The 27,569-nt window shown below is 40.9% G+C and overlaps 1 protein-coding gene across 1 annotated transcript in view; it reads right to left on the reverse strand.

Moving 5' to 3' along the window:
* The window catches only part of LOC111867607, a 58,462-nt gene extending 31,905 nt beyond the window's left edge, over positions 1 to 26,557 (reverse strand). Inside the window, exons 1-2 of the mRNA XM_033752725.1 lie at positions 26,509 to 26,557; positions 16,413 to 17,096 (exon numbers count right to left, since the gene is read on the reverse strand). Of these exons, the coding sequence (XP_033608616.1) occupies positions 16,413 to 17,034 (622 nt within the window). The 5' untranslated portion in view covers positions 17,035 to 17,096; positions 26,509 to 26,557. The remainder of the gene's footprint in view (positions 1 to 16,412; positions 17,097 to 26,508) is intronic.
* Between the last annotated feature and the right edge of the window lie 1,012 nt (positions 26,558 to 27,569).

Here is a 27,569-nt window from a genome sequence, read left to right on the forward strand (position 1 = left end):
TTTTTGCAAAGAACTTCCCGAGCGAGCCACCGGTGAAGAAGTATTTCGTGTCACTAATGAATATGTGTTACATAATGAATTAAAATGGAAGGATTGCGTTAGTGTTTGTACAGACGGAGCCGCTTCTATGACAGGCCGTGTTAAAGGATTTGTAGCTAAAGTACGCAAAGTAAATCCTAACATACGATGTGATCATTGTCTCATTCACCGCGAAGCCACTGTTGCTAAGTCTTTGCCATCTTCTCTGAAAGTTGTGCTGGACGAAGTAGTAAAAGTAGTGAACCTCATCAAATCGCGGCCCCTAAATTCGCGGCTTTTTTCCGTCTTGTGTCAGGAAATGGAATCAGAGCACACTACACTCCTACTACATACAGAAGTACGGTGGTTATCACGAGGAAAAGTGTTGACGCGAATATTTGAACTTAACGACGAGGTACGTGCATTTTTGACTGTTGAGGGGCATGAGTACGCGGATTTATTTGCAGATGATGAATGGGTATGTAAGTTGGCATATCTTTCCGATATTTTCGTACACTTGAACGAGCTGAACAGAAAGATGCAAGGTAGGAACGAAAATATTCTAATATGGATAAGATACAAGGATTTGTAAATAAGCTTAATTTGTGGATACAGAGAATTACAGATGGGTCGTCTGAGATGTTCCCGACTGTATGGCCACTTGCTGGTGGTAATAAAGTGGTGATGGACACAATTAAAGAACATTTAGAAATGCTGCAGCAGAACTTCAATAAGTATTTTGGAAAGAGTGTACAAGATTTCGACTGGGTTTCGACCTATTCGTTGCGAATTCAGACCATCTTCCGATTAATATACAAGAGGAACTCGCAGATTTAAAAGCAGACAGAGCATTAAAAGTAAAACTTCTCGAAGGGCCTTTGGATACGTTTTGGTTGGCGAATACCCGGCTATCTCCGAGATGGCAGTTAATGTGTTACTGCCATTTTCAACTACATATTTGTGTGAACTGGGCTTCTCGACGTTAACTGAAATTAAGACATCAAAGAGGGAGCGGCTCAAATCCATTGATGAAGAAATGAGACTTGCGTTGTCAACGATTACACCACGAATCAGGCGCCTGTGCGCAGCTACGCAGTCGCAAGTATCACATTGAAGGTATGAGTAGAATTACTGTATTTACTTTAATAGCAATAAAAGTGCATTTTCCACACTCTACAGTGAATTAAAGTTCATTGATTGTTAATAAACGCACGAGTCGATTTCTGTTTAGTGATAATAAAATAACAGTATAATAATATTATAGTAGTAAGTTGATCGCCTTACGTATTTATATTAATTGTCTGATAACAAGCGCTTTTGAGGGGAATAACATTTTGGTGTGCCGTGTTGAGTCATGGATACCTCATGGTGTGCCGCGAGTAGAAAAAGGTTGCGGAACACTGTTCTAGACAACCGGCTCATAGATGGCGGTAAGGTTGTCAGTCTTACGCGACGGCCGCCCTTTACCCACTCAGGATGATTCCTGGTACTCATTTCTGTTAGAGGCTGAGTTAGGATTAGGTAAATTGAAAAAAACCATCTCATCGGTATTCGATCCCGCGCATAGTGCCTCAACCAACTACGCTACCGCGGATTTTAACTTCCCTCTACACGAATGTGTTCAGTATACGTCTTGTAAAGTTCTTGACTGCCTGGCTTTCCTTTTTACAGCGGATTTTAACTTCCCTGTACAATAATACATTCAGTACACGTCTTGTAAAGTTCTTGGCTGCACAGCTCTTCCTATTACAGCGGATTTTAGCTTCCATGTACAAGATTACATTCAGTACACGTCTTGTAAAGTTCTTGATTGCATGGCTTTCCTTTTACAGCGGAGTTTAACTTCCCTGTACAAGAATACATTAAGTATACGTCTTGTAAAGTTCTTGGCTGCACAGCTCTCCTTTTTGTACCGTATTTTAACGTCAATGTATAAGATTATATTCAGTACACGTCTTGTAAAGTTCTTGGCTGCACAGCTCTCCTTTTTGTACCGTATTTTAACGTCAATGTATAAGATTATATTCAGTACACGTCTTGTAAAGTTCTTGGCTGCACAGCTCTCCTTTTTGTACCGTATTTTAACGTCAATGTATAAGATTATATTCAGTACACGTCTTGTAAAGTTCTTGGCTGCACAGCTCTCCTTTTTGTACCGTATTTTAACGTCAATGTATAAGATTATATTCAGTACACGTCTTGTAAAGTTCTTGGCTGCACAGCTCTCCTTTTTGTACCGGATTTTAACCTCCATGTACAAGATTACATTCAGTTTACGTCTTGTAAAGTTCTTGGCTGCCTGGCTTTTCTTTTTACAGCGGAGTTTAACTTCCCTGTACAAGAATACATTAAGTATACGTCTTGTAAAGTTCTTGGCTGCACAGCTCTCCTTTTTTTAAGTAAAAGTAAAGCTATCCCTGTACCAGGCCGTGAAGGCCCATAGGGTTGTGGGACTTGAGGGTCCCACATTTTCTAGACAATCGGCTCAAAGATCGCGGAGAGGTTATCAGCCTTACGCGCCAGCCGCGCTTTACTCCCCAAGAAAATTATTTAATTAATTCCTGGTACTCATTTCTGTTAGAGGCTGAGTCGACCCCAGGGCCATGGTGCGGCTGGAAGGATTATGTCAATTGAAAAAAAAATCCAATGCCCTCATCGGGACTTGAACTCGCGACCTTCCGGCTTGTAGCATAGCCCTTCAACCAACTACGCTACCGCGTGCCCCTTGCTCTCCTTTTTGTACCGGATTTTAACTTCCATGTATAAGATTACATTCAGTATACGTCTTGTTAAGTTCCTGGCTGCACATCTCTTCTTTTTACAGCGGATTTTAACTTCCCAGTACAAGAATACAATTAGTATACGTCTTGTAAAGTTCTTGGCTGCACAGCTCTTCTTTTTACAGCGGATTTTAGCTTCCCATTGCAAGAATACATTCAGTATACGTCTTGTAAAGTTCTTGGCTGCACAGCTCTTCTTTTTACAGCGGATTATACTTCCCAGTACAATAATACATTCAGTATAAGTCTTGTAAAGTTCTTTGCTGCACAGCACTTCTTTTTACAACGGATTTTACTTCTCAGTAAAATAATACATTCAGTATAAGTCTTGTAAAGTTCTTTGCTGCACAGCTCTTCTTTTTACAGCGGATTTTAGCTTCCCATTGCAAGAATACATTCAGTATACGTCTTGTAAAGTTCTTGGCTGCACAACTCTTCTTTTTACAGCGGATTTTACTTCCCAGTACAATAATACATTCAGTATAAGTCTTGTAAAGTTCTTTGCTGCACAGCTCTTCTTTTTACAGCGGATTTTAGCTTCCCATTGCAAGAATACATTCAGTATACGTCTTGTAAAGTTCTTGGCTGCACAACTCTTCTTTTTACAGCGGATTTTACTTCCCAGTACAATAATACATTCAGTATAAGTCTTGTAAAGTTCTTTGCTGCACAGCTCTTCTTTTTACAGCGGATTTTAGCTTCCCATTGCAAGAATACATTCAGTATACATCTTGTAAAGTTTTTGGCTGCACAGCTCTTCTTTTTACAGCGGATTATACTTCCCAGTACAATAATACATTCAGTATAAGTCTTGTAAAGTTCTTTGCTGCACAGCACTTCTTTTTACAGCGGATTTTAGCTTCCATGTACAAGAATACATTCAGTGTACGTCTCGTGATTGTGGTGAAGGGTTTCATTTCTCTTACTTTGATCACTGAACAGTTCCAAATCATTTGCTATTGGTACAACGGTTCAACAACAAATGGACAACATAACAGGGAAAGCTTCTTCCTAAACTGGTGACACAACTTGCAATCACGTTTTTAAGCTGGCGTTTTTTTGTATCATCCAAGGGCGAACATTTTTTAGGTTCTTCCTATAAGTAGTAGGATGGAAAGTCACAAATTATCCTTACTTTCGCCATAACACATCTTTAGGTTTGTCACACTGCCTTCTGCGCATCCATGCTTAGAGTTGGTACAACTGTGGTCACGTGATCGAAGTTTGACTTTGATCACGTCATTTTCCTTGATGTTGTGACAGTGTAAACATGGCCGCTCCGCGAGCAGTGTGCACCAAGGACGAACATACAACAGTGATCCGATTTCTCCGGTTGGAAGGTGTGTCAGGGGCTGAAATTCATCGGAGGCTTTCAACACAATACGGGGACAGTGCTCCACCGCGTAGAAGTGTGTGTGAGAGTGTATGACATTTTCTGTATGTTACATAATAATATGAGTCACTTTTCTTTTTTTGGAATGGGAAAAAGAATGTTTTGGGAGAAACTGAATGTCAAGGATTACATTATGTGACCATGCAACCGATATTACTGTCTCTCTTATATATCTACGATAAGGGGATTTCATTAGCTATCATACAAGCCCCACATTAACTCTGTAGCCTCTATAGAAAGAAAGTTAAGACAACAATCAACGGCAGCAGGCTGTCACAAATGCAATCTCTTGTGATTTTCCCTCCACAAAAGAAAACAAAGTTGCTGATATTCTGCAAGTATACTATTCTTTACGGAGTCCATAACTTCACTAACCTTCACCGATGTCGGGGTTTTAAACTGCACTTTTCTGCTATCATTTGTCGTCAAACGACTCACATACGGAAACGTTCTATGCCCGAAAACATCCTGGCGTTCATACAGAAGTTCTGTTTTCCATATATATGTAAAGAAACACTAGTTCTTATGGTCAGTTACATGATGAAACTGCTCACCAGAAATCTCTTTGGTCGTTTCTTGCGACGAGTATAATTGTTCATAACCTTCTTCCAAATTATTTTACTGCACCACAAATTGTTTTCTTCTACCACTCTATACTGCCTTCATGTTCGCCTTTATATCGGAAAGAAGAATTTCTTTCCTGGTCGAAGCTTCGCCTTCTTCCAGGGCTTTTCATCGCAGTTTATTTCGTTTTGTATTTAGCTCTTGCTTGGTTCTTAAGAGCGGACTTGAAAATTTCTCGTGCAAGAATTTTGTTAAGTGTACGCCGCGTGGGTGTGGCGAAGGTTTCTCATTTCTAATGCATTGGTGATCCAACAGTTCATAACTGCACGAGATCTGAATTTCCTATTGGTACAACGGAAACAGACTTAGCTGTTTCTTAAACACAGCTTTCCTCTCCTTGTCTGAAAACTATTTATATTCACTCGACGAATCCATCGTTGATACTTACTTAGCTACTGATACCTTTAATGTGCCTGAGAATAGTAAGTTTACCTTACGACTAAACGGCCCGTGACAAAGGTAAAGCTATTCCACATTTTATAGGCAATCGGCTCATGACATCGGAGAGGCTGTTCAGTCTAAGGTAGGCCGTACACCGGCATGCGTCAAGACATGTAACAGTCAAGACACGATGTCTGCGACATGACGAAAAGAAAGGAACACAGTTGAAACGAATGAGATTATGAAAACCGCCGCACACCGGTCTGAGTCATGATGCTGACCTCAGCTTCATGCTTATGAATCACGTATGAAGCAAGACTGTGTACTTTGTCTCATGTCTCGATGCTTGTCTTGACGCAGTTGGTGTGCGGCCGCCCTCACGCGCTGACAGCCTTTTACCTCCAAGAAGATTCCTGGTACTCCTTTCTGCTAGAGGCTGAGGCGACCCTAGGGCCATAGTACGGCTGGGGTTGGGTCATTTGAAAAAATAATGACCCCATCGTGAATTGAACTCGCGACCTTCGGCTTGTAGCATAATGCCTCAACCAACTTGGTACAAAATGAAATTACCGCCCAAACGGGTTACGCCCAGCGACGAATGAGATGCTGGACTGATGAACAACTCATAGTACGATTTAGTTTCAGTTTGAACTATGTTTAAACTTGGCACATTTTTTTTTCTGTCGGCCCATTAAATGACAGGAGGGTTGAAAAGTTTAATTACATACTAACTTCTCATTTGTTAACGGTGAAATCGTGTGCGTTCCTTGTCTGTATTGAGTTAACTCAGAATATATAGTGTCGAGTGGCAGGAATACTGAATTACGAACTAGAAACTAAGTGGCAGTGGCCTAATTTCATGTAGTATCCCGGGATTTATCTCGAGGAACCGAGGAAATCCACCAAAACCCTGTAAGGATGACCGGTATCCAGGTCGAAATTTCAACTCACGATCCTCCGTCTACGAAATAGGAAAGCTACCCACTAAACCGCAACGTTCGTTGTGTTCAAATATTACTGTGACAGACTGTGGTTTAATGGTCACAATTAATACGCTTAAGTTTTCCAGAATTTCAGATCCTGCCGAGAATCGTGCCAGATGCCGTATTCTATGAGGATATATGAACTGTAGAGCACTGTGTTCGTCAGAACATTATCAATACTCACAGAATAGGCACGATACAATCAACCAAACGACTGCTCCTTCGTTTGTGGCTTCATACGTTAACTTCCTTTCAAGCAGCGTGTTAACGATCGACAATTCGTTGTTACACTAACCAGAAACTGCATAATTTCATAGTTTTCACCTCACCGTTACATTATTCTTTATATACAGACGTGTCCTGAGTCCTAAGTCCTCAGTTATTTGGCAAAATAAGGCCAACTGCAAAGATGGAAAACGTATCGCAGATCATGTGTTTCCTGTCTCCTGCGTTAGAATTCGTTCGTATAAGAGGAACCGTTAAGGCGCTACACTAATCGTCCCCAGTGAAAAGTCATAGCGATGTTGCCAATGTGACACGTTGGCGAAATGATTAAACGTTTCCAGGAGTGGGGGGAAGAGGCACCGAAGGAGAGGCTTGTACCACTTAACAGTGCACGAAAGCACTGTGTTTTAACGCATACGTACAAAGAGGATGTTGCAACATCGCTGCACTGCTGGATAACATCCGTGCGGCGCGCGCAGCCATTCCAGAGAAAACTTGCGAAATATGCGCTTTAGCTTACGGCGCACCACTCACGCGATTCGGAAACAAGACCGACACCACTATCCAAAGTTTACTGAAGCGAACGTTCGAATCGTTGTGGTGTTTTGTGGGCTCACATTTTGCCATACTTGGACACAATGTAACGCTGTCTCTGCACGATAAATTAAACACAATGATTTCGTTCACCATACCTGTTCTATGTTGTACCCCCTCATTGCCACTTCTCCCCACCCTGGTAACATCCCCCTTTCGCATACATGCAATCTTAGCAACGTCACTTAACATTTTGCTACTGATATATAACGGCGAACCGCCGTAATCGCTCGTCCTAGGCAAAAAAAAAAAAAATTACTAATCCTAGGTAAATAAAATTGCAACATCTGTAATTCCATACACGCTTTGCTACAACCTCTATTCCTAACTTCAGTATTTTGTCAAACGGCATACAGGCCTGACTTACTGGGCCATTCCATATATAGAATGAAAATTATCAAGCCACACGTCCATCACTAAAGTTATCACACATGGGGGGGTTAGCGTGACTTATAATAATGGGTACTAGATTTGATGATTGGATTTATTGGCACTTCTTTACAATCACAATCAATTATTACAGCTCACACTCAATCTTGGCCGCCGAGGCATCTCTTCAATCTGCTTCTCGTTCTACGACTGACTCTCTACTTCTTCGAATTCACTACCTTTCATAAATTGCCTGAGAACGTGATAGAGATCACTGCCTCCAAGGGTTTTCTTCTGCTCTTCAAGGACGCGTCGAAAACCATGCATTCATTCCCCAGCAACGGCTCCGTTTTCTAATTGTTTACAACTTGTTACCTGGTAACGATTCGTTTGCTGCTATCAGTTGTAACGGAAATTAGTGTTTACTTGGCCGCTGCCTAGCAAATGGTCATATCCCGTCACAATATCAAGAATGAATTACATACTTTAACTTAGCGGAACAGGAGGCACTTTCTGTAGTTGTGTTAACAGGAGGGGGAGGAGGAAATGGATCACGTCCTTAAAGAGGAACGGAATGGGACAGCTGGATGGTCAGACCTATGAGAACCAGAGAATCATAAATGCCGGTGAATAAACTTCAACGGACGTGACTCTGATTAGGCTTAGAACACTTTCATCTCCTGTCCTAGGGCGACGGAATTTGTAATACAATAAATTCAGATTGTCTCAGACTTACGCCAAAATTCGATTTGGCAAAAATTCGACTTTTCGCCCCCCCCCTCCCAAGGGAAAAGAAAATTTAAGTTGCGTGGAAGAATACGTTAGCAGGATACGGCTACTTTGAAATCGAGCAGGTATATTTTGAACAGGGTAGCAACAGGAATTAAAAAAAGGATGTTAAGGTACACGCAAATGTTAAAATACTGTTACTAGCTGTTGAGTACCTAGAGCCGGGATAGCTCAGTCGGTATTGCGACTGGCTACGGGCTCGACTACCGAGAGGTTGGAGTTCGAGTGCCGGTAGGGTCAAGAATTTTCTCTATGTCGTCCAGACCAGCTCTGGGGTTCACCCAGCCTCCTATCCAATGGGTAACGGGGGCTCTTTCCCTGGAAGTAAAGCGGCCGGGTCGTGAATCTGACCACTCATCTCCAACTAATGGCGAGGTCAAGAAAATGTGGATCTATACATCCACTCCTCTAGTGCTTAATTAGTTAAGCACTGGGAAAACTTTACCTTATCTGTTGAGTACCATCAAAGCATATATGACAAAAACGTACATACTCTACGGCAATTTCCAACATACATACAATTCAACTTACGTAATCGCACCGTTACGTAATTCGGCGACTGTGAATGTTTTCGCAAGTTTCTTATTTAAAGACGCTGTCAATATCACGTAGACGACAGGGTGTTCAATGAATATGGGAAAAACCAGATAGAATGAGAACTGGTAGGGGAAACTGAGGTGCTTGGAGAAAACCTACCCCACCGCCATTTATTCCACCAGAAATCCCGCATTAACTGGGTCGGCATGCTGAGAAGCCGGCCTACGCTGTGTTACTGTAACGTCAACATGTTTCTGCTCAAATCAAAACACCGTGGCTTTAGTCCGCAAGCGAACTATACCGACCGAGCGACCGCCGCTTGTCGGCGAAGTTAGTGCCAACTTTAGCGGATAGAGGATGTCGCGTGGTCAGCGCAACGAATACCCACGGCCGTTAATCTCGGTTTTCTATACCGGAGCCGCTAGTTCCTTGAAAGAGCTCCTCAATTACCCTCACGAGGCTGAGTGGGCCCCGTTCCAGACTCACTACTTCTCAGAAAACCTGGTAGCACCGGGAATCCAACCCGGGACCACTGGATCTGTAGCCAGGAACTCTGACCACTAGACCACAGACAGACATGGAAAATCTGTGCCTAATAAATGAGACTTTTGCTTCCGTAGTCGCACATTTTCTCTTTAATTTTGCTGTATTATTTCTAATGGGAAGGAACTACGAGTAGTATGAGCTAGGATACCAGTCAACATGAAGTACACGACTCCTCAGCCAACACTTGACAGATTGTACAACACCTACGGCTTACCTACCCTTGTAACTTGCTGCTAACGGCCAGAAAACGCTAATATACACGTTGAAGTTAACTTCCCAACATGTGACACATATACGCGACCTTGACTTCTAGCGCATGCGCCCTATGGAAGTGCACGTCCAAGTTTCTCCAGCTGTCTTGTATACGTGAAACTCAGCTAAAAGTTTCTCTTTCGGTGTTCAGTAAAGTAGGCCGCAAGAAGTTTATGGTGGATAAAGAAAGAAAAATAGGGTAAAGTTTTCCTTGTACTTAACTAATTAAGCACTACTCCATGAAGACGCGTGGGAGATACCAGTGAAAATTATGTTTAGAGACCATCAAACAATGCATCAAGAAATAAGATGTTCCCTTCAACCATCATGATATCTATATTATCATATAAACGGCTCACACTGAATGCTGTGTACAGTGAAGATGTGACGTCATGGGGTACAGGAACAAATATGTACACTTTCAACTAAAAACTGCGCACAATGGACTAAACAAAACTTTCGCATGTGATGTTCACGTTACTGACATGATTTTATTTGTAGTAGTCTTTATGGGCTACAGCTGTTCTACGTGTCATCTTGAAGTGCCACTATGTGCTTCATACTAGCAAACAAAATTCAATAAGATCTTAAAGTTTTTGATGATGACACATTATGTTTCTGGACATTATCCATCATCCTGTCTTTATCTAAAAACATCCGTCCTGTTTATTTTTCAAAACACAACGTTTCGGAGACTGCATTCTGTCTCCGTCTTCAGGTCGAACCTACTCATTTCGGCCCAATCGATAGCTAGCCCCTATCTCTCGACATATGTACTAGCACCAAGATAGGGTATACAAGCTTGGTGATGGTACAGGTGTCCGGAGACAGGGACTAGGCCCAAATGAATAGGTTTTACCTGAAGACGGAGACAGAATCCAATCTCCGAAACGTTGTGTTTTGACAAATAAACAGGACGGTGTTTTTAGATAAAGACAGGACGTTAGATATTGCCCAAAAATACAATATCTGTAAATAAAATTCAGTTACCAGTTTTTTATATCACCCTGTATTTAACATGGATGTCATGGCTTGGGAGACAATGTAACGTAAGACTGCAACTTGACATGCACATGGCAGTACCAAATTCGACTTCTTCATACAGTTACAGTAAATTTTAAAAGAATCTGAATAATCAGCAATGATTCAAGTCTTGCGAATGCAGAACTGTATAAAAGGCAAAAGGTTTTCTGAATGTATGTCACGTGTGCCTAATGAGCTCCGTATTCAATTCCGTTGCCTGTATTCCACAAGCGAACTATACCGAGCGACCGCCGCTTGTCGGCGAAGTTAGTGTCAATTTTTGCGGACAGAGGGTGTCACGTGGTCAGCGTAACGGTTCCCCACGGCCGTTAATCTCCGTTTTCTACACTGTAGCCGCTATTTCCTTTAAAGATCTCAATTATCCTCACGAGGCTGAATGGACCCCGTTCCAGACCCATTACTTCTCAGAAAATCTGGTAGCACCGGGAAAGAACCCGGGGCCTCTGGATCTGTAGCCAGCTCTGATCACTAGACCACAGATGCGGTCTCCGTAATCAATTAGCACTATGAAATTCGAGTGGTCTAGTCACCCTAACAGGAAGTCAGTTTCTTTTCAACTAACAGGAATTGTCTATTGCGTCAAATATTAAAGTCAATTACACAATTACAGTATTAATCGCGCATCCTCCCCGGTCACCGGTGCTCTTCCTTACGTGCATCACAGAAATACGGCTATGTTACTGAGCTTACGGAAACTCAATATCACGTTCTGTTTCTTTTCCGGAAAGCTTAATGAAGGGGTTCTTCCATTTGAATAATTTTCGTTCACTTTTACGCACTCTTCATGAGGCAACTACACGTGAAAGAATTTTATCTTGCCCTTTGTTATTAATGGACCCAACGTCACGTGTCACCGCCCACTCGTCGGTATCCGGTACGATTCTTAGCCAACGGCCGGTACTTTACCTAGGTGGTGGACCTTCCTACTTCCTATTATCGATCCACTGAATAACTTTAACAAACAGTATTTAAAATATCAAGGTTTTAGTACCGTCACACAATGTTTTGATTACTGTATAATAAAACGACTGATGAAACCAACTCAAATCATTTTATTATACAGTAAAACTTGGTTATAGCATCATCGGTTTCTGCGACACCTTGTCTATTGCGTCAAATATTAAAATTTTTATACCTTTCTTAGTACGACATGCACAAATGCATCAACCTTGTATGTAACGTCATTTTCATTCATGAATTTCTCTGATATCGTGGGAAAGTTCGATGTGTCTGCCCACCCTCACTTTCTCTACTTGCTGACATGACTGTCCTGGAAGAATACGACCGCGGCCTGCAAGAGGAGCTTGGGTTTTATGCGAAAACAAGGGTGTAGGGTGGGACTGCGTGAATAGTGCAAGAGGACGCGGCAGGTTGTTAACTGCATTCCTTTCCTAGAATCTCGTCTAACAGGACCTCACATTGTCTACTTACCCTATAGTGTTCCTGCCTAAACCCAGAGAAGTGCAGTAGCGAAAACATGGCAATGAAAAGGAAAGTTTTAAGCACTGAAAAGAAAGTTAAAGTGATTCGTGAAATAGAAAATGGAAGGAAAAAAGCTGATGTATGCCGCGAATTTGGTTTGGTGAATTCTACAGTACAAACGATATGGAGAATCCATATTAATTCCACGTTAATATTACGTTAGTCTGTACTTAACTACGTATTTCACTAAAAAATGCAACATTTTAACTCGGTTTTTGGTAGATTTTTACGTGACTAACATAAGGCTACTGTGGAAGTGCCCATTTCGGTTATAACGACATTCGTTTATAACGACACTATTTTTAGGTCCCTTTGATGACGTTATAACCAAGTTCTACTGTATTAAAGTTTCGGTATCTTCTGACCATCATCTGGTGTGTAAGAATAAAAACAATAAATATAAAAGTTTATGTGGAATTGAATGATGAAAAGACACACCACAAACAGCCACGAGAAATACCACAATGCATACAAACCTAAAACCACGACGAGACTACACGCAGAGAAATGTGATATTCAACAAATACACAGAAAAATATGCAACACCAGTGAATATTTTCAGATTTCGCAACAACGCAACACAATACACCCAATATTCCCCGCGACATCACAAGATATATAACACGGCCAAGAAATCAGAAGAACACTGAAGATACACAGATATGTCAAGAGAGTGCCAATTATGTATTTAAGAATTACTCGTGTACGCATAATTTTAATTAAAAAATTACAATCAGTCCCCCCTTAAAAATAAATAAAAACACACTACACTACAACCACAATTTGGGCTACTTTATATATACAGGGAGGAGTTTTACTCGAGTTCGCGGATCTGCGCTTCACAGAGACCGGTGCGCCGCCTGCCGCGAGGCGCATACGAATTTTGCTGATGAATCAGCTATTAACGTTTGGACTCGAAGGGAAGTAATTAACCTATAGACCGTTCCACAGCATTATGTTTCATAGCGAGCAGTGCAGTTCATGTGTGGAAGTTTGTTTATAATCTGCCAGCAGTAGGCAGCAGTTACCAGCTCCAATAGTAATTTTTTCTTAGTTTCGGTTAGTGAGCAGTGTGGTACATCATGGTGCGGTATATTTCAAAATAACGTGTATTTCTGTATGACACCCATGTGCAATACGGATCTGGTACAAAGTGTTGGCGAAAATTTCGACGTAAATTTCATGATGAAATAATTCCCAGCTGACATAAAATTCACAATTTGATAAACAAACTTAGAAAAACGGGACTCTTAATTGGCAAGAAACAAAAACAAAGGCACCGGTTGCTTGCTGAGAAGTTATATGACACAGGGACCAAACGTGAACATACACCTACAAAATCACTGAAATGTCTAGGTCAAGAGGCTGGAGTATAGAAGTCTAGTGCAAGAATGGCAACAGAACTGCTGAAGCCATGCAGAGAAAGTTCGCGTCTGGTGTGCTGTAAGTGCAAGAAGGAATGTCACATGTGTTTTAACGAAGAAAATAATTGTAAAAATTATCTACGAGTAGAGAGGCCGGCATTTCAACACCTCCTGTTATCTGTGTACTGTAACTATTTCATTCCGAACGGTATCGGCTATCAGGTATGCAGATTCATCTGCAAAATTCGCATGTGCGCAGGAGATGCACCGGTCGTCGTGAAGCGCAAAGCCGTGAACTCAAGTGAGCGAAAATTCTCCCTGTATAATAAAACATGTTCATTGTTGAAGTACTTATATCTAACGGAATGAGTGATTCCGCTATAGAAGAGTTTTGCTGTATCTAATTCCGGAACTCAATTGCCAAAAAGTTACAGAATTCAGTTAAATTTTTATGAATAAGGCAAAAAAAGTGTTACAAATTTTGCGGCACTTATCAGTACTCTGTATTCGGGTAAAATGACATCTTTATTTTTAGCAGCTAAATAGGACTGATTGCAAATGAACTTGGGTGAATATACCCGTGATTGCATTGAATCAAGATCTTCCGAGCTTGAGCCACTGATGTATGAATATTTTTGGAAGTAATTTAATAAACAGAGAGTCGCAGACTCAGGCTGTCACATAAATAAAATCTTATTGTTATTCCCTCATTCACGAATGTGGTGTTTTTCCCCGGTATTGAACGCCAATATAAAGTCTGTGGTCTCCCTGGTATTCCGTCGCAATGAATGCATATGCAACGGTTATGTTCATATGACCTGCAGATCCATTATGGCAACAATGCGTGTGAATGAGACCACAAGAAATGATACCCTGGCAACTTAAATATGCTCATTCACGCACAATATAGTCAGTCCTCAGTGCGACTATTTTCACTTTTATTTCTCCTCCTTACATGTTTCGGCCTCAAACTGCAACAATCAGGTGCTTTGTCTTCGTCAAAACTGTAGCACTGTATAAAACGTAGGTATAAAATGTGACGTTTCTTGTTTAAGTTACTTGATGTACACTCGATATTTATTCGCATTGATTAAGTTCACTCACTCCCAAATTTAATTTTGGTTTGAAATTTCTTAAAATTATATAATTCTTGCACCTCTATTAGGATCGTCATCCACTTGTACAAATGATATAGTTCTATGTTACGGCTTGGTGTTCGTGTGTTGCTCTGTTCGTTAGCCCTTTCTGTGTGTTATCATTTGTTCTTATTTGTGCGTTCTCTGGCCCTGCGTATGTTGTTGTTAACACTTGTTTGTGGACGTTTGAAACCAAAATAAAATTATAATGCAAATAAATGTCGAGCGTACATAAAGTAAATTAAACATGAAACATCACATTTTCACGTCTATAAATAAGGGAACGTTTTATACAGTGCGACAGTTTCACTTGTTTCACTCCTCTGTGTACTATTTCCTCATCGCTGGGCAATTGGATTTTTTTTTTTTTTTTTTTCGTCCGACGAACACTTTATACAGAAGTGGTTCACAAAGTGAGCTGTATCGCCCCCGGTGGGCGCTAAGAGGCAAAGGAGAGGCAGGAGGCGCTGGTGGTGGGCCCCTCCGAGCGCGTTTTTTTGCTCATTTACGAGTGAAGTGGCATTACACCTGACACTGGGAAACTTGTATCACTTCATCAAGCCCATCCATAGCATTAAGAATCTACTAACAGTGACGCAGTTACTACATGTAAAAGGTAAAGATGTCCCTGTGCTTAACTAATTAAGCACCACGCCATGAAGGCGTATGGAGGATGGATGTATATATCCACATTTTCTCGACCTCGGCACTAGGTGTAGGTGAGTGGTCAGCTTCACGACCCGGCCGCTTTACTCCCCAGTACCCATTAGATAGGATGTTGGGTGGGCCCCAGAGCCGGTTTGAACGACGTGGACTCGAATTACGACCCCTCAGTCGTCGAGCCAGTAGCCAGTCGCTATACCGACTGCATTATCCCGGCTCCAGTTACTAAATGTATTTATCTTATTTCATTGTTATTATCTTCCTTCGTGGGTTGTGCAAACTGCTATGCTGAAGTATGCTTTTTATAGGGTAGGGAGGGGTAGAGTAGGATAGGGTAGGGTAGGGAGCATTGGGGATGAACTTGTGGAATCACAGGGGCGGTTGCCCGAAAAAGTTTGGGAAGCATTACTGTATAGCAACTACAAGTCGAATTATTTGAAATTAAAATGAAATCGCATACAAATTTACGTACGTACGTACCGGAAAAATTTCACAGTATAGAGAGTAGCTTACCAGCGAGACGTAAATCCAATTACTCTATTTCTACTACGTTCGAATTGGTCTCTTTTGAGTCATAATTCGTATAATCTACTCGATGTGTAATTTGAGATTATTTCTGTATCCACGGTTACTGAACCCCCCCCCCCCAAAAAAATTACCGTCAGCAAGTACGGTCTCGCGTTCACGTAATTGCGAAATGTGCTATGCAACAACTGCATTGCCTGGCAAAGGTAACCGATATAAATAAATGACAATTGGTTTCGATTTACTTCGCAACTTATAACTGTGAATGAACTAATAAGAAACGCCAACTCTATAAAACGGTATTCGTTCATGACCCGTCCAAGTTAAACCAAATGAATTAGACCACATTGCATTAAAACAATCACAGCTCTAAGAGCACAATTTATATTTCAAAATTATTCGTTTACGACTTTTTAAAATAAATAATAACATGTCCTTCTCGGATAGTATAAATTTCCGCCTTCTCCATAAACAGGAATAATTACATTCTTCTGGATAACTATAACAAGTTAACATGCAGTTACAGCAGATAACAAAATGGGAGATACACAGAGACAGTCCCATAAAATGATATGGGGAGGGAGGGAAGGACCGGTATTCTGTAATAATGCCTCACATAAAATGTTAGCATCATCAACAACGTGTTACAGTAAAAACTAAACCAAAAACCTATCTTACAGCAATAGTAACTATTTTACTGTACTTACCATTGTCTGAATGTTCAATTCCATTTTTCTTTCTTAAGTCTGATTCGTTGCTTGTTTCCCGTTTTTCTTTATCATCTACATCTGCTAGTAGTTTATCAACTTCAGAATCACTCAAACCAAACTGTTCACTATCATCAACAAAATCCAAGGCCGCAGCCTCTGTACTAGTCCTCTGTGCTTCATCTTTTGATGTCCCAACATTTTTCTTTTCCTCACACACTGACTCATGTGGAATACCATTGGTAGACCCTATGCTCTTCAATTCAGTATTTTCTTCCGAATTCAAACCCAGTTTCTCCCACTGGTGCGGTATAGTCACCTTCTTTACAGTCATGTCAAAGGAAACAGATTTACTTACTTCAAATATTCTTTTTATTGGACTTGACTTTTGTGATGCACCATTTAATGTTTCTGGCTTTTTAATTTGTCCATTTGGGTAATCATTTGATGGCAAAGCTACAGCACTTTGGCCACACTTCGTATCCTTCATCATTCTGTCACCACTCTTTACCTCACACACGTGTTCAGAACTGCTTAATTGGGGCACTTCACGTGGAAGCTCTTTCATAAGAATAGTCTGTGCCGTTGATTCAATTAAATCTACACAAATTAACAATTTCATGTTATTCTGGTAGCAACTGGTAACCTTTCATGTCTTGCGGGTAGATCAAACCTAGGTACCACCTGGAAATAATAATACAACAAGTGCGATAGTTAAAATGCACAACTGTAGTTTATATTTACACTACAATAAACTTTAAATAACTTAAAACTAAAAATAGTCCCTTTATTATTATTGTTATTACCATTACTGTAATTATTATTAACATAATCACAGCCATTGTCGCAGTCGCCACCATCAACACCATTAAATTCGTTAAGATTCGTAACTTGATACACATCACATACGTAACTCCGAGAATGTCACACCTCATACCATTAATCACAACTAGCATTCAAGATGGCGACCGAACACTACACACGCCTTCTCCTCTTCAACTCCTCTTTTGAATAGTTTTACTCACCGGCCAAATAAATTTAAGCGACTACAGACAGAAACGATCTGAGAAACTACGCTACGACCGATACCTGTTAAGGAATAAATATTCCCAAAATATGATGCGATATTACGCATCACAATTCAAAACTAGTCGAAAAGGTCTTACAGTCCTAACTCGAAATCCTGCCATCATATATACGCATAGCTACAGGGTGTCAACTAGTTCCGACATAAATGAGGCACTGATCAAAATATAAATCTGGAAAATCCCTCTACCCAGAATTCCACAACACAGCGCCTGTATCTCGGTTCAACCGGGTCTCACACACAACATGACAACGTTGCCTACCTTCCCACTTTCAGGTCAGAGCATTAGCTGCGCCTGGTAGTGACCAACAGAATGCGCTGAAGAGAATCAAATAAACCAACATGGCGTCTGAAACAACTTGAATCGCTTCCTCTCGATTTCCTCCCAGACATTATTTTACAAAATTTACTATACAAATATACGCTGTTCCCTCCAACCTCTCCAACGCCATGAACTGGTCGAATACTCCGTCACATTATGCTTTTCAAATTTGTTCCCAAGTGCACAGGAAGTGACGCAAAACTATCCACTCAATCCCCCTTCCCAAAAGTCATCATTAAACCAATTATGACAACGGATTCTGAGTTCCATGCCGTGCTTCAGGCACTTAATTTATAAATGATTTTCGTTATCACACGAAACTTCGGCATCAGAAAAGCAGAAGCCGTACGTCGATAATAATAATAATAATAATAATAATAATAATATAACGAGCAATAAGTTTAGTATCCCATGAAGCGTTGGTCCCTGAAAAGGAAAAGAGATTAAAAAAACAAATAATTATTTAGTCATCATGTATCTGTAGTAAATAGTAATAATTGGTTAAATAAAATTTTCTAGCGTACAGAAACAAGAATATAAAACCACTGAAAAACTGGCAACTGTGTCTAAATTAAAAAAAAAAAAAAGTTGACATCCATCAACTGCTTGACAAACGTTGACATGGCCGAATATTCAAAATAAAAATAGCGCTATTCCTTCAAAAATCTTAATGCAAGCAATAACAAGACATTTCATGCTGATGTCACATGCACACAGAGCCAAATACACACGCCAACACATATCAAGAGCTGTGCCAAACGGATGGCACATCCTGATGTTCAAATTGTAAAAATGTCCGAAACGATTCAATTATACAGATCCTAGATGTAAGTTAATATACCGCGACACATCGATCGACGGGACTGTGGAGTTTCCTTTGCCTCACGATTCGGCGTCCGAACCGCTGAGGGTGCCTGAAACTCGTCGACGCAGTTACTGTATGCATGTACTAATGGCCAGTCCCGTAAATTACGTCTCAAGTGGTCACCAAATGGGCAACTGTACATGCCCCTTAAATTTACAAGTTCTAAACGGGCAATTATATGTGTCCTTTTAGATTATTTCTGCATCAAGCGCAAATCCAACGTCCTGCGCTCAGAGAACGCAGAGCGCCATTGCGCATCATTTTCCTGCGCAAGTGGCTGTGGGGACCAATAAAAATTATTGCACCACTGGATATCCTTCATAATGTAAGCCAGTGCACTAAAATATTAGACGGTGGTTAACTTACTGAAATAATTCGATGTGCGCCGGTTGAACAGCGATAAAAACCTGAAGTCGAGCTGACGGTGTACGACTGCAGACCAACGCCAACTCCTAAACGTCGACCCTCGGGAAATACGCCATCCTACCGATCAACGAGCGAGACGAAGCTTGTCCACTGTTGCCACGTTGCACAACTCTGTGCAACATCTGGCAAACAGGCGGTGGGCTAGTCATTCCGAAAGAGGTTTCGCCACCTCGACCATGTATAATACATACATATACACATACACACACACACACACAAATACAAAGACGTAAATTCAATTGCTCCAAATAAACTGCATAGCACTATCACATTATACGCAATCACGTTTCAAAATGAGTTCAGCTGCCCCCTTTTTCGGCCAAAACTTACGTACTTTAGTCTGGTTATAACTTCTACAGCTCATGAAATCTTGATCGAACAAAATACTGACGAATATACAGTACAGCCTTTGGCAGCAACAAAAAAAAAAAAAAAAAAAAANGAGAGAAATAACTTCAACGCATGCGCAAATGAATCTAGTTGTCCTGCCCTTAATTGATACCACATCTACAGGAATAATACAAGACTAACTTTCAACACTATGATTAAATGTTCATCGTTTGTTACATTCTGAAATATCTTATTCAGTTTGGGCTAAACGTCTGGTTTTGCACTGGTGCCATGAGTGTGTGGCGTATTTAATATAATAATAACACCAACAGCGTCTGCCTAATCAATGAGACGTGAAAATAAAATACGAACACTGCCATTAGTCTCACTATACCAAATTTGGGCCAAAACTGCACACAAATGCTGCGGATATTCCCTGTCATATATATCTACAGGCAGCTACAGCGCTGCGCGGCTCTCCCCTGGCGCTACTACTCGATCAACCAGTTCTATACCAGAGCAGCTGTCTCCACAACACCCCTTGAATTGTACCTTGTGCGAGGATAGGTTTGGTGTGCCAGCTATCAAATTGCTGTATATAGATTACTCTCACACTTCAAAACAAAGAACGTTCTATACAACACGAAGTATTTACTGGCTATGGTTGATATGAACTGTATCAAACACACTTTTGCCAATGCCGATGGGTCATGCCAGGATTCCTTCCGAAAGTTGTCCTATTTTGATCCATGCATTTCGTCGCCAAATTCAAAAACTTATTATTATTTCTCCATCCAACTCAAAACTTCCCCAAGCTTCGCACCATGCTAGCAAAGTGAGTGGAAACCGTAGGCAACGTTCAAAGAAAATATTAAGATTCACACACCACGTCCGAGTGAATCCTCGTTGCCCTCTGGATAGAACTGTAGGTGGCCGCATGCCATGCAACAGACAAATTCAAATTCTCTTTCAACGAATCGAAATCCCTCTGCGAAATCTAGACTCCAACGAAAGATCTGAGAAAAATGTTCTACAAAAAGGAAAGCCGTGCTCATTATAAAGTTCCACTACCGTTCTTCTGCTACAGAGTTTGAAAGGAACCAATGAAACATCGTTACTGAAAAACCAGAGAGAATGTTTCGTGCAATTGCATATGAATTTCGTTGTACATACAACGGTAAGAAATGCCCCAGGAATTCCTGAACAGTGAGATTTACATGTAGTGACATGCTCACAGGGAATAATTTTGAATCTGCTGTCACGGGCATACAATTATGCTGATTATATCAATTTCGAGAATTAAATACACCCACAATGTCAATGCTAAAAACAATATAAACACACCTTATATTTTTATATCTTGTGCATAATTCATACACCTTTCCTATTAACATGTGGAAAAGTGCGAGCAAGGCGGCTGGATCTGAGACAGAAAAAACTAAAACAATTTTTGTAGGCCTGTTTCATGTTGATTTCTTGACTGGATCATCAACTCTAAAGATTAAGCCGACAAGTTCCACCGAAACGCTGTTTGACTTTCACCGGAATTGTTATATCCCACAAAGCAGACATCTTCACAACAATTTTGGTCGTGTTCCGGATCCCAGTAATTTCAATACACACCCATAAGTTTGGGTGTATTTAATTACTTAAGTCACACCCGGTTTATATTATGGAAGGAAAAATTGTTTCTCGACGGTAGAGGGGAAAACCCGCCCCAGTTAAGTTTTGTCAGCGCTAAAACACAAAGTAGCAGCGCTATCCAGCATCTTAAGATTAGTAAGCTTACGAAATGTCATGGAAGAACTAAGCAGTGATTCGTAACCTTTACAGCAGCCTCCACCCCTTGGTATCTCAAAATATGGTCACGTGCCGCTTAATCAAAAAACGTCTAAGAAGGTTTGTTCTTTACTTACTTACTTATGGAGCTGAGCCCTTCTTGAGATGAAGCCAAATCTGCAGCTACTCAAGAAGTTCCCAGTATTTTACGGAACCCGAAGGTTCATTGCCGTGTTCACAAGGGCCATCCACTGGTCCCTATCTTGTGCCAAATCAATCCAATCCATCCTATCTTTCTAAGATCCATTTTAGTATTGTTCACCCACCTACGCCTTGGTCTTCCCAGTGGTCTCTTTCCTTCTGGCTTTCCCACCAATATCCTACATGCATTCCTTTTCTCCCCCATTCGTGTTACATGCCCTGCCCACCTCATCCTCCTTGAATTGATCATTTTAATTATACTTGGAGAAGAGTACAAGTTATGAAGCTCCTCATTATGCAGTTTTCTCCAACCTCCTGTCACTTCATCCCTCTTCGGTCCAAATATTCTCAACACCCTGTTCTCAAACACCCTCAGTCTATGTTCCTCCCTTAATGTCAGAGACCAAGTTTCACAGCCATAAAGAACCACAGGTTTGTTCTTTATACTTAATAATGTTTTGTTTGTATATTGTGCTATTATGCTATAAGATTGATGAAAGAAGGTAGTCACGCTTAATGGTTGTACTTAATTTTTTTATGGTTTACCTTATAAACGAACTGGTATGTCTCGCACCCCCAGGTTAAGAACCACTACAACAAAGAACGCAAACAAAAAATCCTATTTGTGTTTACATTTAATATACAGAATTTTCCGAGGTTTCAAACACCAATACACTGCTGCCAAGACTGACACTACCAACTGCCACATGAAACCATCTTACTCGGCGTAACAGAAAACGTGTCCTGTTGCAAGTTCCCGTAAAATTAATGGAGGACGGCTGAATTTGTCAACGTTGGAGATTATGGCACATGATTTAGGCACGAGTAAATTCTGTGATTCATGTTACCGCCAGATTTTATTAATTTTTTCAAACCTCAAAATGAAATCAGGCTATGCAGTTACTGTTATGCGTATAATCGTAGATTTCAACGCGGAACACACACGACCTATTACTTGCCAATCATAGGTCTATTATAAGCTTACTGCAATCGCTAAAGCAGTGATGTCATTGCGTACCATTAACATAGTGTACAGCGAAAGAGCCCTTTGATCAGTTCCACGTTGCACCTACTTTACCCCAGGGCAGTGAACATCGACTTCTCAGCTTCCTTGACCATAACGACACCTATGCAGTCCCTTCCTGAAAGTTTAAATCGCAAGTGACAATAATGCAGGGATACTCAAATTGTGAGCCGCGACCCCCGAGGAGGTCGCGACATACTCTATAGGGGTCGCCGAGTTCTGGGGAATTAATTAAAATATAATTGTATGCAAGCACTGTTTCAGCATGTCGGTAAAATTCGTTATAGGTGCTTTCAGAAAATATATCGACACAATTCCTGTATAAGTTGAATAAATTGTCTTTCCACTTTAAGACATGTTTCGGCCATTCGGGCCATCATCAGATGGGTAATTTTACATTAACACTCTTTCTCTGCTATTATTCCCATACACTGAACAATTTATACAGTTTTTTTAGGGGGAAGGCCATATGTGTTGCTTATAGTATGAATACCGGCTGTAATTCATGTGCAAGCTTAAAATAGTTCAAACATAGTACGGCGCTAAAATACAACATTACTAATTTCGCGAATGTTTTCATGACTCTGGACCGCCTCTGTGGTCTAGTGGTGACCAGAGGTCCGGCTTCGATTCCCGGCGCTACCAGATTTTTTTCTGAGAAGTAGTGGGTCTGGAACGGGGTCCACTCAGCCTCGTGAGGATAACTGAGGAGCTATTTCAAGGAAATAGAGGCTCCGGTCTAGAAAACCGAAATTAACGGCCGTGGGGATCCGTTGCGCTGACCACGCGACACCCACTATCCGCTAAAGTTAGCACTAACTTCGTCGACAAGCGGCGGTCGCTCGGTCGGTATAGTTCGCTTGCGGACTAAAATCAGGAAGTTTGTTTTTTGTTTTTTTTATGACTCTATAGGAACGTTTTATAGCAAACTTACTGTAGATATTGAGGAAATCCTCTTGTCCCTCAAGGGGAGCGAACAGCGATTTCTAGGTCATCCATCCTGTAACCTAGTCTCTATCTATCTCAACTGAGCTATCTTTTTTCTTTCACGTTTCATGGGGGTTGGGTGAGGCTGCGATCAACTGGTATGTCGGCCACTGTTTGTCCTACTGTACCAGCCCTAGATGGCAGATGATGCATGTGGAGCAGTTGGTGTAATGAAAATTGACCGCGGAAACCGAAATACTCGGAGAAAACGTGCCGCCAGTGTCACTTTGTTCACTATACATTCCACATGACCTGACATAGGATCGAAACCGGGCTGCCGCAGTCGGAAGCGGTCACTAAACGCATGGGATATGTCACGGCCTGAGCTGTCCGTTAATATGGACCTTATAACGAATTAAGATCAAAATCTGTCAGGCGACTATTATTAGGCTCTCCTGTAAAGCAGTCATTACAATTACATCACTGAAACTTATGCATTATAATAATAGTATAATGCAACTTCCATGCATAAAGTTTCATTAAAATCCGTCACAGGATTCAAAACACACATGTAAAAGCTCAACTAGGTCCTTAAAATGAACTGAACGATACTTGGACTATCTCTATGGAGCAATGTCCTTGAAAGGTTAACAGTCGCTCAGTTACCGAACAAATTCTTTGTCAAGCTCAACCAACAGTTATAAATAATACTTTTGTATAAATCTCGCATCATAAATTTGTAATTTAGTGTCCTAAATGTTCTTGGCTCTGACTGGAAATTCTGGATGTAAATTTGTAACCTGTCGCTGTGACTAGAACAGAAAATCAATAGGGCACGCAAACAAATCTAAAAATGCCAGCTTCGTTTTTACATAGTTTTTGGCAGTTGTCAGCACTGAAGCTTTAAGAATAAACTCTTAGTTATACATCTTCCACGCTGCAAACTTCAAAGACGGAGTAAATTTGTAAAATTCTTCTTCTGACATATTTTCTTTCACAAAGTTCGCTATGTCACTTAACTCTTATTCATTTGTATCTTCACTTTTTTTTATTTCTCATCTTACAAGCTTCTCGAGTGTGAAGTCAGACCCAATTATTCGAATAAGGCAGTGTGTCCTTTTCATCAAAACTTAAAACTTTTATCGTGTAAATTACCTCACTTCAAACATATTATCATTATTATAGTCACAATAATTTTTGGATTTTAAAGGCATACAGCAGAGCACGAGAACACAGATTTGGTCCCCTCCCCCCTCAACCTTCCTCAAGAAGCCCAGCGAAATGCAAGAACAAAAATGGCATCCATTTCGGTTTTGGTTCGGATGGACTTCGTGCGTAGTCGGAAGCTTCGGAATTCAAATGCAATAGCCTCGCGCAAGGGACTCAATTTTCTCCAACTGTTTTCTGAATACAGTCCAGTTTCGACTGTACACTAGGCAAATTTCAAACCCATTGCAGAAGCCGCTTACAAGATCCTCTAAGAAATGTTCCCCATTAACATTGCTTTACATATCGCCTGAGCTGCTCTATCCAAAAAAATGGACTTTTAACAACAGTCCACCACTTTTGAATGCACGTCATAGCATTTGGAGAAATATGTTACAGATTGATGTTTTCCCACAACGGTCAACATACAAAATATCAAAATAACCTGTGAACATGCGCCAAAAGCACCAAATATATTAAAGTGTCCTTTCGGCATGCATAGTCAATCCAGCTGGTTAATACCATTTTAGATTATAATAAAATCAATATTCCATCTCGGCGAATCTCTCTTTTTGGTCAACCTCTACTGACAAACCTACTGTGTCCTACTACCAGAAAATACAGCGTAGCTTACGGTAGGCCGCACACGGGCATGCGTCAAGACACGATGTCTGCAACATGACACAAAGAAAGGAGCACAGTTGAAACGAGAGAGATTATGAAAACTGCAGAACACAGGACTGAGTCATGATGCTAACGAATCACGAATGAAGCAAGACTGCGTATTTTGTCTCACGTCTTGATGCTTGTCTTGACGCCCTACAACTAAACTACAAAGATATCTATGGTCAACCAAACGACAGCAGGACCCAGAATGTGGAATTTAAGGTTCTCGCAGCGATAGTTATGAAAGACTAGTCCGTTGAATGTCAACCGACGTTTCGGATAATCATACTGCCTCAATATTAACGGTTGATTAAACAGCCAAGAAAGTACTGCACGACAAGCAAAATATGCTCGGCGTACTCTTCAACCAAGAAAATGATGGTGACATGTTCCTCCGAAACGTCGGTTGACTTTCCAAGGACTGCACGGCGTTATATTACAGAAGAGAGAACTCTTAGGGATTCAGAACAACAAAACGTCATTTTCGTCACAGAAGTACGGCGGTCAAATATATATAGCATGTGGAAACGATACAAAGGACATATACAAAATTGGACAAATCAATGTTTCGATATGTTTACTCGTACGTTTAACGTTGCAACCCCAAATCATTTGGGCCATGTTAACTAAACACCAGCACATTCAAATGAATGTATATGCTTATTCTGCCCACAATTACAATAATTACAGTTGCATCTAGACGTCCCGGAAATACTACACAATACACTGTGTCATATTTCGAATTCCGCCTCATTCCAAATCCTAAATTTCAGGCCATTTGTTGCTTTAGTGCACTGCTGAATCGAACGCGCAATGCACAAATAGATGACGCTGATCGCCTAGTTGCTCCTGGAAATCCTGGAGCAGTGACCCTGTTCCGCCGAGCCACTACTAGATAGCCATTTTGTAAATCTCAAGGCAATGCCTTGTTACACGATTGTTGAAATGATGAGCAACAATGTTCTTTATATTCTGGGCATTACGTCACTTGTCACCAGTGTCTCACACAACCCCGTGTACACTGACAACAACAAATTAACAATCAAAGTTATCTACAGATCACGGCGTGCAGCATGTTAACATAAAATAGAGTATGGATAACAAATCCCTCACTTCATGTCATGCCTCGAAGTCGTTCAATTCTGTTGCTTCCACATACGTCCCTCGTTCTATTAACCATCATACAAACTTGTGTATAAGGCACACCTTACTACATGCACATAAGATTAAACAATACTAAGACAATTCCACAACATTACTCACCAATCCTAACGGCGTTTCTCCCGACCACAGTACACAACTCTTATTAAAGCACGAATGACGTATTTTGGGTGGTTGCGCGTGCGCATACAAGCAGCCAATGAATGATGGCGATGGGTCCAAGCAGCGCTTTTACGGAAGAAGTGGGAACCTCTGCAGTATGCCCACAAAATTAACCATACTTACTTACTTATGGAGCTGAGCCCTTCTTGAAAAGCCAAATCTGCAGCTACTCAAGAATTTCCCAGCATTTTATGGAACCCGAAAGTTCATTACCGTGTTCACAAGAGCTCTCCACTGATCCCTATCCCGAGCCAGGTCAATCCAATCCATACCATCCTATCTCTCTAAGATGCATTTTAATATTGTCCACCCACCCAGTGGTCTGTTTCCTTCTGGCTTTCCCACCAATAGCCTATATGCATTCCTCGTTTCCCCATTCGTGCTACATGTCCTGCCCATCTCATTCTCCTTGACTTGATCATTCTAATTATACTTGAAGAAAAGTAGCAAATTAACCATAGAATTCAAATTTCAAATTTGGACAAAAAGTCTTGTCTAACCACCAATTAGCGAAATGTTTTCCTTCCATGTACATTGATGCTGTAACAGATCATTTGGTTCTGGCAAAACATCCATGCCGGTATCCAATAATCAATAAGTTGCGTAGTTATCGTCCACTCTTGACAAGAGACCTGCGAATGTAATCGGCAATGGTTGTACGGATTTAATTAATTTTCCTAATATCAACGCTGAAGAATTAATGTTTCTGGCGACAACAGAAATACGAGCTAATAAAATGGGAGCTTCAATTTTATTCCTTTATAATACTGGTTCGATGAAAACTTCGACAAGTTGGTCAGCTGCTACTTTTGAGTATAGGTGGAATTTATCTTCTCTGGACCCCCACAAACTGCAATTCCTATTTCCAAATTAGCTGCACCTGCCAGTTTGTCATACGTGCTGGGATTTCATTAGACCTGAAAGGGATATGTGCAGTTGTGCGAATCAGTGTAGGCAACCAGTGGTCTATGTGACTCAAAATGTTTCCTACTGCAGAATCT

The sequence above is a fragment of the Cryptotermes secundus genome, unplaced genomic scaffold (assembly GCF_002891405.2).
Source record: "Cryptotermes secundus unplaced genomic scaffold, Csec_1.0 scaffold548, whole genome shotgun sequence".
In the NCBI taxonomy this organism is placed as follows: domain Eukaryota; kingdom Metazoa; phylum Arthropoda; class Insecta; order Blattodea; family Kalotermitidae; genus Cryptotermes; species Cryptotermes secundus.